At 39.7% G+C, this 18,895-nt stretch overlaps 1 protein-coding gene across 1 annotated transcript in view; it reads left to right on the top strand.

Annotated features, from left to right (window-relative positions):
• Positions 1-18,895, top strand: part of DYNC1I1 (dynein cytoplasmic 1 intermediate chain 1) — a 344,009-nt gene that overhangs the window by 191,917 nt on the left and 133,197 nt on the right. The window contains exon 6 of the mRNA XM_068549982.1: positions 14,016-14,105. Within this exon, the coding sequence (XP_068406083.1) occupies positions 14,016-14,105 (90 nt within the window). The remainder of the gene's footprint in view (positions 1-14,015; positions 14,106-18,895) is intronic.

Genomic DNA, 18,895 nt, shown 5'->3' with positions numbered 1-18,895 from the left:
TTGCTGTCCTTTTGTGCATTCAGTCATCTTAGGGTCCAACACATATTTATTGCCACCTACCACCTACCCAGCTATTTTCTAGGTGCTTTGGATAGAGCAAAGAAGAGACACAGTCACTGACATTGTAGAATTTCCATTCTAAGTAGCAGGAGACAGACAATAAATACATACATAAATAAATGTATTAAATCAGATAGTTATGAGCGCTATGAAGTTTTTTAAAACTTAGGATAAGGAGAAAACAAGTGCCGTGTGCCAGTACAGAATGGGCTGAGGCATGTTGCTATGTTATGTAGGTTGCCTAGGAAAGCCCTCACAGTCGATGTGACATTTGAACAGGGACTCTAAGAAAATCATGAGAAAGACATGTGAATATTTGGATAAAGAGTATTGCAGGTAGAGGGGACAGCAAATATAAAAGCTATGAGATACGAGAGTTCTTGGCAAGATCAAGAGAAGCTAGAAAGCTAGCTCAGTTGAAGCAGGGTTGGCAAAGGGCAGAGTAACCCATTTAGTAAGAGATGGAGTAGGGCACATCCTGTAGGCATAGTCTCGTACTGGAGGAAACAAGATTGTTCAAATAGACCTCCCTGCAGTAGGTGGGAACACTTCTGAATCTACACATGGATTGTGAAGCAATCCACTCACTGTGCTAAAACAATACTGAAACTGGGATAGGCAAGAGAAGCTGGGGTCTGTGTGAATGAATATGGGTGGCAACTTTTTTTTTCAACTGTGCTCCAAAACTGCTTTGCCACTTCCACGACCTTTCCTCTCCACTGGCTATGCTTATTCTTACCTCCAAACCCATTGAGACATCTCCATCCTTCACAGCTTAGTCCAAGCAACTGGGACAGTGTGGACACAGTTGAAACAGAATGGAATTTGGTACCTCAAAACCTTGGGTTAAAAAATCTGCCTTTATAATTTAGTAGCTCTCTGACTTTCCGAAACTTACTTAACCTCTTTGAGTCTCAGTTTCCTCATCAATCATAATAAAATGTTCTTTAAGTGTCTTAAGCCATTAAAGAATCACCATTAACCAAGGAGGGCAATTTGTAATCAGTAGATGAGAAAACTGAGGCACAAGGGGTTAAGTAAGTAGTCCAAGGTTACTACTAAATGGTAGGATCAGGATTTGAACTTGAGCAGCATGGCAGCAGGACTCATGCATTTAACCCTATGCTACCTTGCAGGCTAGTGTGCATGCTAAAAGAGATCATGAAGAGAAATAGAGAGTACCTACAAACTAGGTAGTCCGTAGTTACTAGTTCCTGACCATTCATACTTTTTTGGTTGCCAGTGATAGAGAAACCAACCCAAAATTACTTAAGCCGAAAGAATGTTTGTTGGCTCTTAATGAATATAAATCTAGGCCCTAGATTCTAGGGACATGCTGGCATCTATCTATCTATCTATCTATCTATCTATCTATCTATCTATCTATCTATCTGCGCTACATAGCTTGTGGGATCTTAGTTCCCCGACCAGGAATCGAACCCGTGTCGCCTGCAGTGGAAGCACAGAGTCTTAACCACTGGACCGCCAGGGAAGTCCCCATGCTTTATTTACTGATTCTTTTCAAGTTCCATATGGGGAGCCAGGACAGCTTTGGTTCCATTGTTAGGATGACACCCAATCCAACGGAGGAGAGGAATCCACTTCCCTGATGGTTAGAGTAACCACGTGTCCTGTTTTGGCGAGAACAGTCACACAGTGCAGTATAACAGAGGAGTCCACTTCCTTGTGGTAGGGGTGACCACACACCCTGGATTGCCCAGACTGTCCTCATTTATACCTGCCAGTCCTGCTTAAAGAGTAATTGTACCTCCATTCCCTCTGAGAAGTATCCCAATTTGGACAGTAGATGTTATGGTCACTCTACTGATAGTCCAAAGAGAAATACTGAGATTTAGTCTCATTGGTCACTGCCTCAGATACAAAGTGTTCCCCTAAATCTTAAGAAGGATTTGCTTAGCTGAGAGTGGGGAGGGATGGGTCCACCAAAGAAGAATAGAGAGACTGTTAGTCAAAGATGTGACTTGGTGGATTCTGGGTGGTCAAAGCCACAATACGCATTACAGTTCCCTTTTCTTCCTTTATACTGTTTGGTATGATTCAGCAGCAAGTTAAGGAAGTTTGGGAGTTGGAAAACATGAGTTTGAATCTTGACTCTATTCTTCCTCTAGCTCTAACCTTGTTGATCATCTTCTTTTCTAAGCCTCATATATAGAGAGAACTGATTATGTCTGCCTCAGTGAGTTGTTAGGAGTATTCAATAGGCTAATGGAATAAAACCTTTACCACAAAGCTTGGCATATATGATTCAGTGAATTGTTCACTGTTGTTTTTCCATGATGCCTAGAACAGATCTGAGCATACATTAGGTGGTGAGCAAATACCTAGGGACCGGTGATGAGGACACCAAACAAAGTACAGGACCACGAGCCTCACAGTGAGTGTAGGGAGTCTCAGGGTAAGTTTAGAGAAGAGTTGCTGGCAATGATGATGAGACCTAGTGATCAAGGAAAGGAGCCTTAGAATGTGAAATTGAGTGAAGAGATTTGTGATCCAGCTGAAACACTGGAGAAACCACTGAGAAAATGTGCTTTTTAGAACACTGGGGAAATGACGTTATTAACATTTAAGACAGCCAAGAATATTTACTTAACACCCATATTGGGGTAAATAAATATGAATAATTAATGCATCCTAATCCCAAGAAACTCAGAATTTTGGACGGAGAAGAAAGCTCAGAAATGTACAGGGATGTGCTTTGCTTAAAATAAATACATATACATAAAGTAGAGCATGATAAATGTCATACTGTTAAACATGATAGTTCTTTGATTGGATATAGAAAGTGGTTAAGACAGACTCAAGTGCTATGAAGGGTTAAATGAGGAAGAAATCCCTTCCAACAAGGGTGAACAGGAGAGATTTGGGGAGCTGGGGGTTGTTAGAATAAGATCTTGAAGTGTAGATGGATTTTACATGCGGGGAAGATACAAAGGTATTCAAGGCCTTGACTATTCCAGACAAAATCCTGCCCTTGTGCTTTTGTTTCCTCTACCTAGAATGCTTTCTCCAGCTATCCATATAGCTTGATCCCTGAGTTCCTTGAGTCTTTTTTTCAAATGCCACCTCTCAGTAAGGACTTCCCAGCTACCTATGTAAAATTGTGATACCCACCACCTCCCTGTGTTGCTTTTCTCTTTAGCGCTTGCAACTCTCTAACGTACTGTAGACTTTACTGGTTTATCTTGTCAATTTTCTGTCTCCACCACTAGAATGCAAGTGCCATGAAGACAGGAAGTTTTGTCTGTTTTGTTCACTGCTCTAATTCCAGCACCTGGAAGAGTGCTTGACACATATTAGGTGCTCATGTTTTGTAAAAGGAACGGAGGGAAAGAGTCTGCCTGAGGGAGCGACATGAACCAAAGGACAGATAGAATGTGGTAGTTTGAGCAGCAATCACAGTGTCAGTGTCAGTGTCAGCTGACTGGAGTGTGTGTACTGACAGGGGTGAGAGGGGATTAACATGGTAGAGGCAGTTCAGCAGGAAACACATGTTGGAGTCAGACCCTGGAAGACTTGAAGACTAGGCCAAGGAATCCAGCTTTTATTCTTCATGTCATGGGAACTATCAAGGGCTTTCACTGGGAAATTTATATGAGCAGAGTTCTGTTTTAAGAGCATTAATCTGACAGTGTAGATTGTCATACACTGTCAAGGGTAGGCATAGAGAGCAGCTGGAGGTAAGAATGCTAGCTAGGAGACCTGTCAGTAAGCCACATAAACGACCATGGTGCCTTTACCAAAGAGAAGGAGGGAGAAAAATGGAGAGGACAGACGCAGTTGTGCAAGTGAAGGGGATACAAAGAGGTAGAATTAACAAGATTTGATTCTCTTGTTCACAAAAAGAATGCAGAAACAGACTCACATAGAGAAGAGACTTGTGGTTGGGAGGGCGGGAGGGGGAGGGATGGACTGGGAGATTGGGGTTAGTAGATGCGAACTATTACGTATAGAATGATGGACAACGGGGTCCTATTGTGTAGCACAGGGAACCATATTCAATGTCCTGGGATAAACTATGATGGAAAAGAATATGAAAAAGAATGTGTGTGTGTGTGTGTATGTATGTATAACTGAGTCACTTAGAGAACATGTAATAGTGGGATGACCTCTGTGTGCGGTGGTGGATGTGATGACTGCTCTGGCATTAAATGTCAGAGTCGACAGGCTTAACGATGAGAGGTACCATGTTTTCCTTACGAACAATTTCTTTACAAGCAAAATAACGTTTCTAAATGGTTTCTACTTATTTTACTCTGTTTTTACTAGCTAGCATAACACAGTAACCATTTTAGTACCTGGAGTCCTTGAGATTTACTTTTTTCTGGGACATATCTATAGTTGCTGCTGAAAGTTAGGTATGATGACATCTCTGTCCCTGTGACCCCAGTTTTCTTTTTCACAAGCCATGCTCCCACTGAGAGGAAGTGCAAAATTGCACATTTGAAGAAGTGATAGAGGAAACAAAGAGAAGGGTATGGGATTGTCCAAAATCAAAAGTAGGCAGCAAAAGGGACTTAAGTCTGGAAAAGAAAGCTAGGAGTCCCTTGTCCCTTTCCAAGCAGACAAGAATTGCATTTTCTAGTGTTTTGAATTATTGCCCAGAATGTGTGTGTGTGTGTGTATGCAAATATACAAATATACAAATATACAAATAAAGCTAGATATAGAATAGATATAGAGCCTGTGCCCTGTACAAGTCAAGGAGGCCCTATTAACATAGAGTACAATGGGAGCGCTCTTTCTGGAGTTGTGCAATGATGGTTCTGCTTCCAAGGATGCAGAACAGAGGACTGATTTGAGGAGTGGCTTGGCTGTTTTGAAATCTCCCTCCCAGCTCCTGCACCATTAGAGATTAATTTATTGGGGTTACCATTCTCTAATCCATTAGTATGAATTAGTTCATTCAACTGATCACGGCTGAAGGCTCCATGACTTCCTGAGAAAGCTTAGGAGATGGGGAACTGAAAAATATAAAAGAATAAAGAGAGGAAAGATGCGGGGAGTGGTTTCTGGCAACAAACTTGGCCTATTTCATACACAGGTGAGCTAAGGACTGTTCTGCTCTGGGCAATGCTGGAGAATTAATTGAAGTCAGCTAGTGATTGGCCTTAAATGTTGAGATGCTCTAGGAAATAGGGAGCCATTGATGGTTTTTAAGGAGGAAAATTTATGGAAATAGAGATCAATCACATCTTCCCATCCCCAAACATCAAATGCTGAAGTTACCCATGGGCTCCTGCCTGAACATCTCTAGAAGGGCATTCCCTTCCTGGTCTCTGTCCTTCCACGCAAGCTGACTAATCCACATCAACTCAATTCAGCACATATTTACTGCACACACATTATATATCAGCACAGTTACAAGTTTCAGAAACAGCTGCTAAAAAGTACTATTCTCTGGCTTCCTCTCTTGTTTTGAATATTTTCTTTCATTTCCTCCCATTTGCAATGCCTTGTGTGACATTCCATCAGGAAGTAAACTTTCCAAGTACTGTCATGTTAGAGCCTTAGGAGGGAACTGATGTGGCCTAGAGTGTTAACAGGAGTGCTCTGTACGATGAGAAATGTATGTTTTCTTTACTCTGGCCAGATTTTTCTAGACCAGAAAGTGAAGGTTTTTTTAAATATTAGCATGTAGTATATTTAACAAAGTGCTTACTGAAAATCCCACAAAATATGTCTTTGCCGCATATTTTTAAAGTACAGAGGCGCTCACCTTGGTTTGTGTAAGCATTCAGTGGTGCATGCTATACTTTATTTTGGCCGCCGTGATACGTATCGGGAGGGTGCCTCTCTTTGGACTCCTGGTGAAATTGGCAAACTGTACATGAAGCTGGTCCAAGGATAAGGTGACTTGAGTGAGTTCTGAACGGGAGCCCTCACTGTCTGCTGTACAAACACATGTCTACATTCACAGTCCGATTCATCACGCCTACTGGCAACTGAACCATGCTAAGCCAAGTTCTCATCATCTGTTTCTTGGGTTATGGCTGTAGCTTACCTTCTAACTGTCCCCCTCATTCCAGGCTCTCCCACTCCCCTCCAGCCTCCATATTCTTAAACAAAATCAGACCTTGTCTCTTGAATTTTTAAAAGCCTCCAGTTTCTCTGCAGGGCTGGATGGCAGCAATAATTTTCATCAAAGGTCAGACCGCCCCTTAGCTATATTAGAATATACATAAAGAGCTGGCTGGGAAGGAGATAAGTGAGGTTTCAAAAGTCATATTTAGCATCTCCAGTGCCTTGAATTCCTTTTGAAAATTTAAATAATATTTATGGATTAAATGAGATGTATGTTTATTAAAAAGGGGGATACTGATCTCCAGAAAGACGTCCAAACTTGTTCTGTCATTCAAGGTCCTACATGGTGTGGTTCACACTACCTTTCCAGAGCAATCACCCATCTTGCTATTGCTAGTGTTCGTACTTGACGTTGATGATACTAACAATCGTAGGTCTTTGAGGGACTTTTTGTCTGGTTCTGGAGATAAATGCAAAACCTAATTTCAAGTGGTCTTGGCTGTGTTATCATAGAGATAAAACAGGGAACAGTGGAAGGGGTCAATGTGTGGAACAATGGAAGGGGTCAACAAATCTTCTTGGGAGGAAGTGTTAAAGCTCCAGAGATGCATCACAAAGAGTTAGTAATAATCACCTCCTGGACATTGGAGGGAAGACCAAGACAGGCAGAAAAAAATAATGCGCATTGCCTTTGAGGCATGTACCTACTGGGATTTTGGGTGACTGTGCATTGTCCAAAATGCAGACTGAGGTAGAAGAGACAAGAAGTTATGGGGTTTTATACTGAAATTTATAGGAAACTACAGAATTTTTTTTGGTGGAGAGAGGATAAACAGATGTATTTTTTAAATAAAAATGCAACTACTAGAAATACAGAGCAAGACTGGTAGTAGTAGAAAGAACAGTCAAAAGGCTATCGTAATACTCCAGGAGAGAGATGGCAATGGCCTGGGTGAGGGCAGTGCAGAAAAGACAGAGGTGGATTTAAGACAGATTTTGGAGGAGGAATTGAAAGGACTTAGAGACCCCGTACGCTCTGATGGAAAAGATGAATTAAAGGTGGTACTGTGATATCCAACTGTGAACCCGTGTGTAAGGTGGTACCGTTAGGTGGGATGGAGAATGTAGTCAAAGGAGCAGACCTCAGCGGAAGGTGGGAGTTCTGCTTTGAACATGTCGAGTGTGAGGTGCCTGGGGGACATTCATGTTGGAATGTACAATACAGAATCTGGAGCCTAGAAGGGATATCTTGGCAGGAGACATCCATTTGTGGGTGATGATGGAAGACAGATGTAAATGCTATCCAGAGTGGCATTTGATATGAGAAAGATGAAGCCGAAGACAGAACTGCAAAGAATGTCTTCATTAAGGTGAATTATTATTATTATTTTTTTTTTAGAAATAATTGCTACATGCATCTCATGGATTAGAATTGCAGTTTAAAGCTAATCAGAATTGCAGTTAAATATCATCAAAGGGTGACTTGGAGCTTAACTTTCTTTTTTTAAAAATTTATTTATTTTTGGCTGTGTTGGGTCTTCGTTTCTGTGCGAGGGCTTTCTCTAGTTGTGGCAAGCGGGGGCCACTCTTCATCGCGGTGCGCGGGCCTCTCACTATCGCGGCCTCTCTTGCTGCGGAGCACAGGCTCCAGACGCGCAGGCTCAGTAGTTGTGGCTCACGGGCCTAGTTGCTCTGCGGCATGTGGGATCTTCCCGGACCAGGGCTCAAACCTGTGTCCCCCTGCATTGGCAGGCGATTCTCAACCACTGCGCCACCAGGGAAGCCCACGTGAATTATTTTTTAAATCGAAAATAAATTTTAATTTGAGAGATTAACTCTGTTTTTCTATAGAAGAATTTTAAATATGTTATAAAAAGAATCCCTATCTGAAATAGCCATACATAGACTTATATAAAAGTGACTAGGGCATTTGCTCTTAAGTTAAGGGCAATACATCTAAAACACAAAAAACAAAAAAAGAGCTTTTGTTATCTCGCCAAGTCTGTTCACCAACAGTATCACAGTAGTAAGTTTGATTTAGAATTGACTCTGTGTTCTTGCCATCCCTTTTATCTTTTGGAAGCTAGTGTTCTATTCACTTCTAAGCCACTAATTATTTTATCAGTTTCAACATTCACAATTTTTCACATTAGAATTGATGTATGGTATAGTTTAATTAGCAGTAATCAGTTTTCTTAGTGGTACATAAAGTAATTGTGTATCTTACAGTCTTTGGCCTGTTCGATTCGAAGTCATATGGTAATTGCTTTCTTCTTGCCCCTTTCGAGAAGGATGGAGTGAAATGGCCCACTCTGCTCCCTGCTTTCCTTCTCCCCCTGACCTGACTTAGCGGTCCTCCGTGAGGCCACAGGCCCCTTGTGAAAAGCCAGGAGCAGGGTGTCAAGGGCTCAGCCCAGGCACTCAAACCCTCTTATCCCGGGGTTTTGCAGGCCCTGAGAGAGCCGGGGAAAGCAAGAACCCAATGACCTCATAAAGCCCAAGCCCTTCTCTTCACAGAGGGCCGCCCCATGTCACTCGGGATTCTGGTTGCAAGCAGCAGGCACCAAGTCCAATGGGATTTATTGGAAGGAAATCTGGTGCTGACACCACCTCTAGTGAGATTTATTGGAAGGAAATCTGGTACTCACAGAATCAACAGGAGGCAGAAGGAACACGTTTGGAAAAGGGCAAGACCAAGGGAACCCAGACCGTGGAGCTCTGGAGTAGTCTGGCCAGGATGTCAGACACCGCTGCATGTTGCCCCTCGTTAATCCTAGCTGTCCCCTCAGCTTTGCCTCCTGGCTCCAGAGACAAAGCCCCTATTACGAGCAAAGCCCCTGTTAGGACAGTGCCCAGATCCTGCCTGTGTCCTGGTCACCAGGAAATGGAGAGCAGGAAAATGTCTCCCCGGGGCATCAGGAGAATAAAGTAGGGTCCAGCAAGGTGCCAATACAACAGTAGTGCAAGGAGAATCCCGCCCCCCCAGACAGAAAGGGGTTTTGATGTTGTATTGCCAACAGTGACGAACGGTCCCCTGCACTTCCTTTCCAAAGACTCAAATTTGTGAGGCCATCAGAGCAGCCCAACACTCAGAGGACTGTGGCGTATTCAAATTGGTGACATTGACTTCATTCTCATCCACCAACTGCTGGAGGAAACTAACCTTTTGGGAGCTCATATAAGGGGTGAGGCCTTGTGCTAAGTGTGTTATGTGTAATTGCTGCCAAACATGCAATTACTTGTGTTTAGACCTTGAGAAAATCTTAAGGAAGGAAGACAGTGATGAGTAAACTTTTTTCTAACTAGAGAGAAAGAAGGCAACAACGGCAGACGGTAGAATTTGGGTGCTAAATAAAATAATTTCTAAAAGATGCTATTGTTTGAAATTAGCCCCTTGGGCTGACAGGCAATTAACTTCTGCCAGTAGTTTAGTTTCTCTTGTGTACCTGGTACAGGAAACTGTACATGGGTGGTAATTTTTTTCCCCGCCAATCTCAGAGGAAATGTAACCGGGTATAAACTAGTAGCACAACTCATATATCAGTAGTCTGTAGCGGTTCTACATAAATCCTTTTCTTTAAAGTTATTTAACTGTTCTGAAAATGGTTTCAACAGAAGTAATTCCAATTGCACCAGAAAGGAAACCAGAGTCTTAAAGAAAAATATACTCTCTTTGCTGAGCAAGGCAAACATATCAGTATGCAGAGAAACAAACCAGTCTCTTGTGTTTTATTTCCTTAACAAATCCACTGAAACACTCACTTTCTGTCTTTAAAAGGATGATAGACAAAGAATTCTGTGGCCACTAAAAATTAATGCCTACAACTGGTTTGTAACTACTTTAAAAAGGCAGGTACTGTTTTTTAAATTTATTTCTCTTTTATTCACAGTATCTCATTATGGGACTTTGCACATATTATAAGAACTCATTTAAGAACTCATTGAAAACATACTCTCTGGGGAAGTATTTTCTATTTAAAGAATTAGATAACCTGCTATTTCCCCACCTACTTCAAAAAATAAACTAACATACTTCTATCACAATCTAGCCCTTTTTATAGCCAGGCCCTTATAGAATAATATATTTCCTAAAAGCTCTAAGTGGCACTGTCTGTCATGACGTTGCTTTTGATTCTTCCAGGATTTTTTAAAACAAAAATCCTTATAGCTGCGGAAGGTGAGAACTTGATACTATTTAAAGCTGACTAGCCAAAGTCATTTGGTGAAACTGACTTGGTTTTAAGAACTAAAAAATGTGAATGTACAAACTAGGTGGTTCTAGTAAAAGCACAATTGTTTTCCATAGTCAAAGGAGCTGATAATAAAGTAATTTAGACCTTGACCTATTCCACCGTTTGGGTCTATGGAGTGAGATGGAAGAATCTATTTGTTGTTAGTTTTACTTCCCCAAGGTCTTCCCGTGGCTCACGCCTTAACTCCTTGAAGTTTTTGCTCAGTGTGGCCCTTCCTGACCACTCTATTTAAAATTTCACCTCTTCCTCCCCTTATCAGCATGCCAAATGTCCCTTTTCAGCTTTCTCTGTCCCCATCCCACTTACCTGACACAGTGTATGTTTTGTTTATTTATTTGTTTGCAGTTTCTCTCCCCTAACTCGTGGAAGCTCTGTGACATGAGCACAGAATTTATTTTTGGCTGTCTTGTTCCCTGTCCTGTGCCTGGCACCTGGCACATAGTAAGTGCTCAGTAAATATTTTCTGACATACAAGCTAAGGCAACATTTATTTGACGGTTTCTCTGGATGGATGTTTGCAACTCTCCTGGTGGTTTAAAAAGCCATTTCACATCAATACTTTTGTTTATTCTCACAATAAATTTGTGTTTTAAGACAGGGTTATTACCCCAATTCAGCAGATGAGGAAAAAGGCCTCAGAGAGTTTCTATGAACTATGTAAAGTCAGGGGCTGGCAAGTGGTAGACTCCAGCCTTGAACTCAGACCAATTACTTCCCTTGAAATGCTGCTCCCACCCAAGATGCAAATCTGTCTGGCTGAAGGAATACAGCAATGCTTTGTAGTAAATGTTGCGGGTCAGGTCTCAGGAGAGTGTATTCCACAAAGTAAATAAGAATAGAGTGTGGATGTAGCATATATAGTTTTGATAAATAAAGCAACCCATCTGTTTAGCTCTCAAGGGTGTGAAACCTAACTTCTCCTCAGCTGAGTGTTACATGCGCTGACCTCCAGGAATTGGGAGAGCGAACCATGTGATGTCCACCTCTGAGAGCCTCCACACACCCCCTCCTTACCCTGCACCTGAGCAGCGCACCTGCTGTGCTTCAGGCTTTTCTCCACAGCATTTCTATTTCATGACAGCTGCGGGTAGGGACGTAGTGTGCGTAATGGTTAAAGATCAGATCAGATCAAAACATGCAGAACCAGACAAAACTTGAAGCTCAGCATGGTTGGGAGTTTCTTTGTGGGAAATTACTCTGTCTCCTCATCTATAAAATTAGGTTGGTAGTACCAAGTTCGGATAAATAAATTAGATGATACAAGTAAAGCATTCATCACGGCTTTAGTTGTTATTATTGTATATCTCATTATCTCTTCTACTAGATTATAAGGTCATAGAAGGTAAGGCACGCTACTGGCTTTATTAGTTTGCTAGGGCTGCCATAACAATGTCCTATAAACTGGGCAGTTTAAACTGTAGAAATTGAACGTCTCACAGTTCTGGAAGCTAGAATTCCAAGATCAAGATGTTGGCAGGGTTGGTTCCTTCTGAGGGCTATGAGGAAGAATCTGTTCTGTGTCTCTGGTGGTTTACTGGCAAGCTTTGGTACTTCTCAGCTTGTAGAAGCATCCCCCAGTCTTCGCCTTCATCTTCAATGGCATTCTCCCTGCATGTGAATCTGTGTTTAAATCTCCCCTTTTTATAAAGACACTAGTCGTGCTGGACTTGGTGCCCGCACTACTCCAGCATGCCCTCATCTTAACTAACTGTATCTGCAATGACACTATTTCCAAATAAGGTCACATTCTGAGGTACTGGGGGTTAGGATTTCAACATAGAAATTTGGGGAGGGGGACACAGTTCAACCCATAACGTGGGCCTTGGCACCTTTGCATTTGTTGTATTTACTTGTATTTAGTAAGTGCCAAGGAACGGCTGCTGAATCCATTGGATTTAAATACTTGTCTCTAGAAGGTTCAGAGATGGAGCTACTTCCCAGCAGATTAGTGGCCTTTTGAAAATTGCCTCTCCATCCAAGGTTTACCAGAAGAGGAAACTTCCCTCCCGCTAGTGCGTCACTGGGCTTTGTGTTAGGTCTTTGGGTCAGGAAGATATATCATGTCGAGGTGAATATTTTGTTCAGGACCTTCCAAGCTGGTTTTTAATGGGCAGATAGCAGTAATATCTTTATATATAAAGATTTAGATGTGTTATTTATAATTTAACATGTTAAAGGTCTATTTGTCTAAAGATCTGGGTAACAGTGTACTTTTCAAAATTTTAAGTGCACATTTTTGTCTCACAGGTATGTGTTAGTAATAATGTGTTAGTAATAACTGTGTTAATGTGTTAATAATAAATGACAGTTTTCCTCAAAAGTGTTTTACATTCTTTCCAATATGTATTTAGTGTGATTATAAAGTAATGATGTTGGTTCCACAATCTACAAACATGCATATAGATTACTGTATTTCAGTATCTAAACTGCAGTACTATACTTTACATATCCATATTTTTTAAATGGATATTCCTTCTGCAAATCACTTGCTTAATATAATCAAGAACTTTTAGAGTTGCTTTTCAGGCTATACATATATGTTTGGGCATTTAAATGTGCATATATAATGCATTCTCTAAGTGGTTAGAGCTGAAATTTTGAGTTACTATAAATCTCAGGATTTATTGTGATGGAAATGGGACTCTCCATAGAGCTTTGGATCTTATAGAACGTCTGTAAATATCAATATTTGTTGAATGAATGAATATAGGAATGAATGATGGGGGTGGAGGAAGTGAAGTCATTTCTTTTAAACTCCATTTGAGCCAATGAAATCAATATAATACTTGAGTGAAGGTAATATATTTAAAAACCATGGAAGCAAGTTTTAATTTTTTATACTGTTTTATTCCCGTAAGTTGGATTTTCTTGTGACACTTTGTCTTGCCCCTCTATCCTCTACACCGTGACTGATGATTTCAAGCAGTCTGCACTGAAAGGGACCTCCAGGAAAGGCAGTTTGGGAAGAGAGAGAGAGAGTGGGAGCACATTTGTGTAGGGCAGGAAGGGCATTGTAACATCTGGCGGTGGTGGTCGACTGGTACCGTTTGTTAGTGCTCATTAAATTCACATTAATGCATGAACTGCTCTGAATGTGTAAATGCCATTTCAGGTTGGTCGCATTCTCCCAGGCCAATGGCAATGACTTTTGGGGCCCTACCCCAGGTTGTTTACTTGCCAATGGCATTTGACCTGGGGTCAGACCTGTATTTAACCCTTTCCTGTAGGTCAAAACCAAATTAATTTGGTGAGAATGAAATTGGAAATGAGTCATCTGTACAGCAGGTGTCCCCTGTGGAGAATGTGCTACAGGTGGAAACATTTTAAGATCTGTTCCTGGCCCATCTCCGAAGAAGCTTCAGAGGTCAGAGAGGCAATTCCAAGACATCCCATGTGGTGAGGGCCTGGAGATGGATGTAGCAGGTGCCGACTCGGGGCGGTTTTCTCAGAAGCGTTGGGGACTTTCAAAGAGGCCCTTTTTGGAGATAATGTATTCATATATTCATGAAAGTATATCTTGGGCATTCATCGTGGACTGATTTACTTAGAAGCCGCCCTAAATGATTGGAACTTTACCCTCTGCCCCTACCTCCCACCATCAGCCAGACACTTTGATTTGAAGGAAAGAATATAATGCATTTTTCTCTTTCTTTTTTCTAGAGGATGAGGATGATGAGGAAATGGTAGAACCTAAAGTTGGCCAGGATTCAGAACTGGAAAATCAAGACAAAAAACAGGAGGTGAAGGAAGGTATGGTGTGGGAGCTAAATTGAGTCATCATTTTATTGCTGTCTTTTTAACCAACATAAGGGACTATAGAGGTAAGTAAAAATTAAACGTATACCTCCTGCGTGGAAGGTTTTCTGTGACTGATCAGTACATTACATTTAGCAACATAAACTGTAATCCTTTATTTTTTTGACTGACAGAAGCAAATAAAATACGAACCATCCACAAGTCCAGCAACAAGTCCAGTCACATTTCCAGTAAAATTATTACTAAATAGCAGTAAAATAAGACACTTGTTATCAATTGACGTGTTATCTAGTTCACGCCATCATATATTCCCAATGATAACAGTAAAGGAAAGGAGCAGGTATAATTATTATGTCAATAAATTCTGAGGTTTATTCGTGTGATCTACAGAGAAACATTAACCGTGATCATCACTATTAACTATACTATGAAAAGTTTTCCTCCACACTCTGCCCATATCAGAAGGAGCAGCCTTTACATGCTCCAGTGAGAACAATGACTAGTATTTATTAGGGGCTTACTAGGTACTTGGCTCTCTCCTTAACACTCCAGAGATATTATGTACCCTTCGCAACATCCTTTTGAAGCAGATACTATTATTTTCCCTATTTTATAGATAGAGAAAAAGGAAAAGAGAGGTTTAAAAATGTACCCGTGGATACATAATGTGTAAGTACACGATCCAGGATTTGGAGTTGACTCCAAAGCCTATACACTTGCCCACAAAGCCATCCTCCTGTAATAGCACTGGATTTCAAAAAACAAGAAAGCAATAATGAAAAAAGAAAAGAAAGGGGAAGGCAAGAAATACTATAGCTGATGTTTCCCTAAAAATCTAAGTTTGTGTCCCTTTGAGATTTTCAGCCTATGGAGAAGAAGAGAATTTTGAGATTGTCATTCTTATTGAGAAATGGAGTGTCCATGAGAATGGAGTGTAGATTAAAAAGATTCTTTCATATTTCCTACTAAATGTCCCGAGTTTAGAGCAACATAAGTCTAATTAGAATTTCATTTGAGTTTTAAATTTTCAATTTGCCCGTGGCTCTGGCGAAGTGCATGGCACATGGTTGTCCCTGGGGACTTTGTAGGAGTGGGTATGTACTGGTCATAGGGACTCACTTCAACCTGCCCAGGCATTGAGTGAGGTGGGTTACTGTCAAGTTCTAGGGTACGGCTGTAGGCAGGCAGTAGATTCAGCATCTTTAACAGTGGCATCCACAGAAGGCACAAGTTACTCTTTCTGAGAGATTCTAAAAGGATTTGATTGAAGCAAGTTCACATTTAAACCTCCTACTAAGAACATGTATATATTTAAGCTGGTGAATAGAATATCATTAACACAGGTGTAGCAAGAGACAAAATAAGTCAAAGTTTACTAAAATACCCTCACCCTCTTTTTTTTTTTTTTTTGCAAAATATCCTTAAGATGTTTTGGGTGATAAGGAGCCAGGGTGTATTTTGTGTGTCTTGGCACGGATTCCCTCCTGCCCCCCAGCCCCAATCTCCAAATTCTCTTCTCTGGCAAAGCATTGCAACCTCCTTCTTAAGTTCTGAGCAAAAACACCCTCCAGTTTTAACTCTCACTCATGCTTCATGGAATTGATTAAAGTCCTGTTAAAAGTCCAAAAGAAGTTTGAAAGTGCATTTCCTGTTACTGCCGAGCCGTGCATCTTAAGTCTCTATTAATGGCTTTTCTGCAAATTAGCACATAATGGGTTAAAAGCATGTTTATGTTGGCATCAAACTCTCTCTGGCTATTTTTTTTAAAGCAAGACAGTATTTTGCAAACTTTTTAAAGAATCTCTAGCAGATACAATCGTGGCGCCATTCATACAGCTGCATGGTAATCAGGGCTGTGTCAGCACTTCCATAGGAACCCTGAGTTTCAGGGATTTATTACTTAGCCATAAACATTTGCTCTGGGCTGAAATTTGACATACACAGTTTCAAACCAGGGAACACATTTTTGAGAAATCTGGCCTTTTTTGGAGTTAAAAAAAAAAAAAAGTGCTGAGGGGGAGATGGGAAAAAAGTCAGTGCTCACTAGCTTTTGACATTTTTGCCCATGTGACATCAAAAATGCATTAAACAGTAAAGAAATATGGGTTTGATTTATTACTCTTCACACTCTTTTTTCCACAACAGAGTAGGGAAAACAGCAGGTAGCTTTTAGCTTTTAATCAAATTTTAGGAAATTTCTATATGTGAGTGTCCTAGTATTTTCATGTTTAGAGATTTAAAGCAACAGAATCGGAAACGTGACTCTTGTAAATGCACATTAACTCATAAACCTCACATTAACTTCAGAGAAGGACATCATTCTTTATTAGTTTGGTTTGGTTTTCTTGCTCTTGTTTTTGAACTGATTTCACTGTAAAATTCAGTAAGAGCTACTGTCCCTATTTAATCTGATTTAATATTTAAGTTTTGTGGGTTTACTTATTTATTTTTTAATCTTTTTGATATAATCTTGAAAAATATTTAAAAGATGTAATTTTTATATTGAAATTTAAAGCTACATCATTGAAACAAGGCAAGACATTTCTGAAATGGATATTTTAAAAATTACTTTTGACCTAAAAATGAGATTGTAAAATACTCAATATAAATTGTGGATTCCATTACGGATTTTACATTTTTACAGAGAAAAAAAATCCAGGAACTCTAGAAATCAAAAGATACAGTGTCTAGTAAATAGAGTAAATCAAAAAGAAACTGAAAAGGTATACATTCAGGTCAATAAGAAAACTTAAGAAAGCATAACAAATAGGATAGAATCAACATGAGAGACACATAAAAAAGTATTTTCATGTACAATACCAAGACAAATTAACATTTCTATAATAAAAAGAATTAAAAGTAGACCCTAAAATAAAATTCATACTAGATTTTAATTTTGCAGGCCATGAATTCATAGAATTAGGCAGTTCTCTAAACTTTGAGTTTCATGACTCTAGTACATTGTTTTCATACTTCTTATTCAAGCTAAATATAACTGTTCAGGTAAATTTTGGTAAGTTTGAAAATTGTGCTGTCATTGGCTCATATGTAAGTCATATCCATGTGTACTACTTTTCCTGAAGAATCTTTATTTCTTAAAAAGGTCACTTTACATGCATAAAATATTGTTAGCTCTTGGCAGAAATACTCCATGTTGCAAAAACAAACAACAAACCTGCTACAATAGCAATTTCTGCTTAACTCGTAAGAAAAATCAAACATTATCATTGCCCTTGTTTTGCTCTGTTTTGCCTGTTGCTGTTAAATTACTTCCTACCTTTTTATGCAGAGAAGATGTTGAAAATAATTCTTTAGGTTCCAGGGATAGGGAAAAGCTGAAGAAACAGAGATCTTAGGGAGAATTTGGGGTCTATCCTGGAGTAATACAATTCTGATTTTAATTGTTTATGCTTATATTTTAAATTTTGTGGACTCCATTAATCAACTAATTTTTTTTTTTCATGAAATATGATGTCTGGAGAGGTTTTACCTCCAAATACAGATTTTGGTTGTGGTTCCTGGATGCTCAATTATGTTTTCATTACATTGTAATAACACATCAATTTAAAGACTTTTAAATATGAGAGGTTTGGGGTTTTAGCGAAAATAACTATGGCTCTGTTTAACTCCTAAGTTGAATATTGTTTATGACTTTTAAAAAGTACTCATCTGCACATGCATCTTATTATTTTGTGCTAACAAATCATGTCATTTGATCCCTGTTAGACATCAAAGCTTAATATAAAATATGTTCTTTGTTTTGCTTCAGTAGCAATTTAATTTCAAGCCAAATATTGTATTGCCAAGCATAATATCTGGAGACGCTACTGCTTCACTTACCTGAACTTGGCCTCTGCAAATACACTTTGATCAGCCATTTATGTTTCTCTTAGAGAAGAAGTTGTATGTCTTGAAAGCTGAGATCAAAATGACAGTAAGCTACAGGGAAGAAAAAAATTACAGAAAATTACACAGGAACTGTTTTTTATTCAAGGTAATGGACCTGTAAGGAAATATACAGGTGGAATACAAGTAGCTCAAAAAGATAAACAGAGAATAGAATAGATATTTTTAAAATGTAAAAACAGGAATAAAGGGAAAAAATTCCTATTTCTCTGCTTAATTTCAAGTGTGTCTCAAGTCATCCATCAGCAGTGACAAAAGCTGAATGAAGCTTTTAAAATAAGACATTCTTCTTGGCCCTGTAGCATCCTTATTTAGTGAAGTTTATTTATTTATATAACAGTACTGACCAAAACAAAAGGACCCTAGCGTTTTCCCCTTTACCTAGTTACATTTAGTAGTTTTACTGTTTTCTTGAACTTATATCAGGGTGAAAAAATTCAAATGCCTCATTTATGGGTGTTTTAGAAAGTAGACAAATTATATATAACTGCTAATTATTGAATGCTGAACTATTTGCCAGTATATTTAAGTCTTAAACCAGACTTAAAGTTTAGGTGTCATTGCCTCATTTTATGGATAACACTGCGGCTTAGAGAGCTTTCATTGATTAAAAAATCCAGGCTAGCAAATGGCAGAGTAACTCTTGGATTCCAGGCTGGTTTTGTAGAGTTCTTCTTGTTTACAGTTTACACATTGCCCACTTCACCATTTCTCAAACTAGTGTCTGTGCAGCATTGCTCAGCAGATGTGGATGGAGGTTTTTGGAGAGTCCCAATACACATGGGCACATTTAGGGCTCTGGAGACTTCAGCAACAAAGAAATATTTCTGGCTGTATTTAGGGCTGCTAGAAACACCGGGGTGAGCTGTATTTGGAGA

The sequence above is a fragment of the Eschrichtius robustus genome, chromosome 8 (genome assembly GCF_028021215.1).
Source record: "Eschrichtius robustus isolate mEscRob2 chromosome 8, mEscRob2.pri, whole genome shotgun sequence".
In the NCBI taxonomy this organism is placed as follows: Eukaryota; Metazoa; Chordata; class Mammalia; order Artiodactyla; family Eschrichtiidae; genus Eschrichtius; species Eschrichtius robustus.
This window is presented reverse-complemented; position numbering and strand designations above follow the sequence as displayed.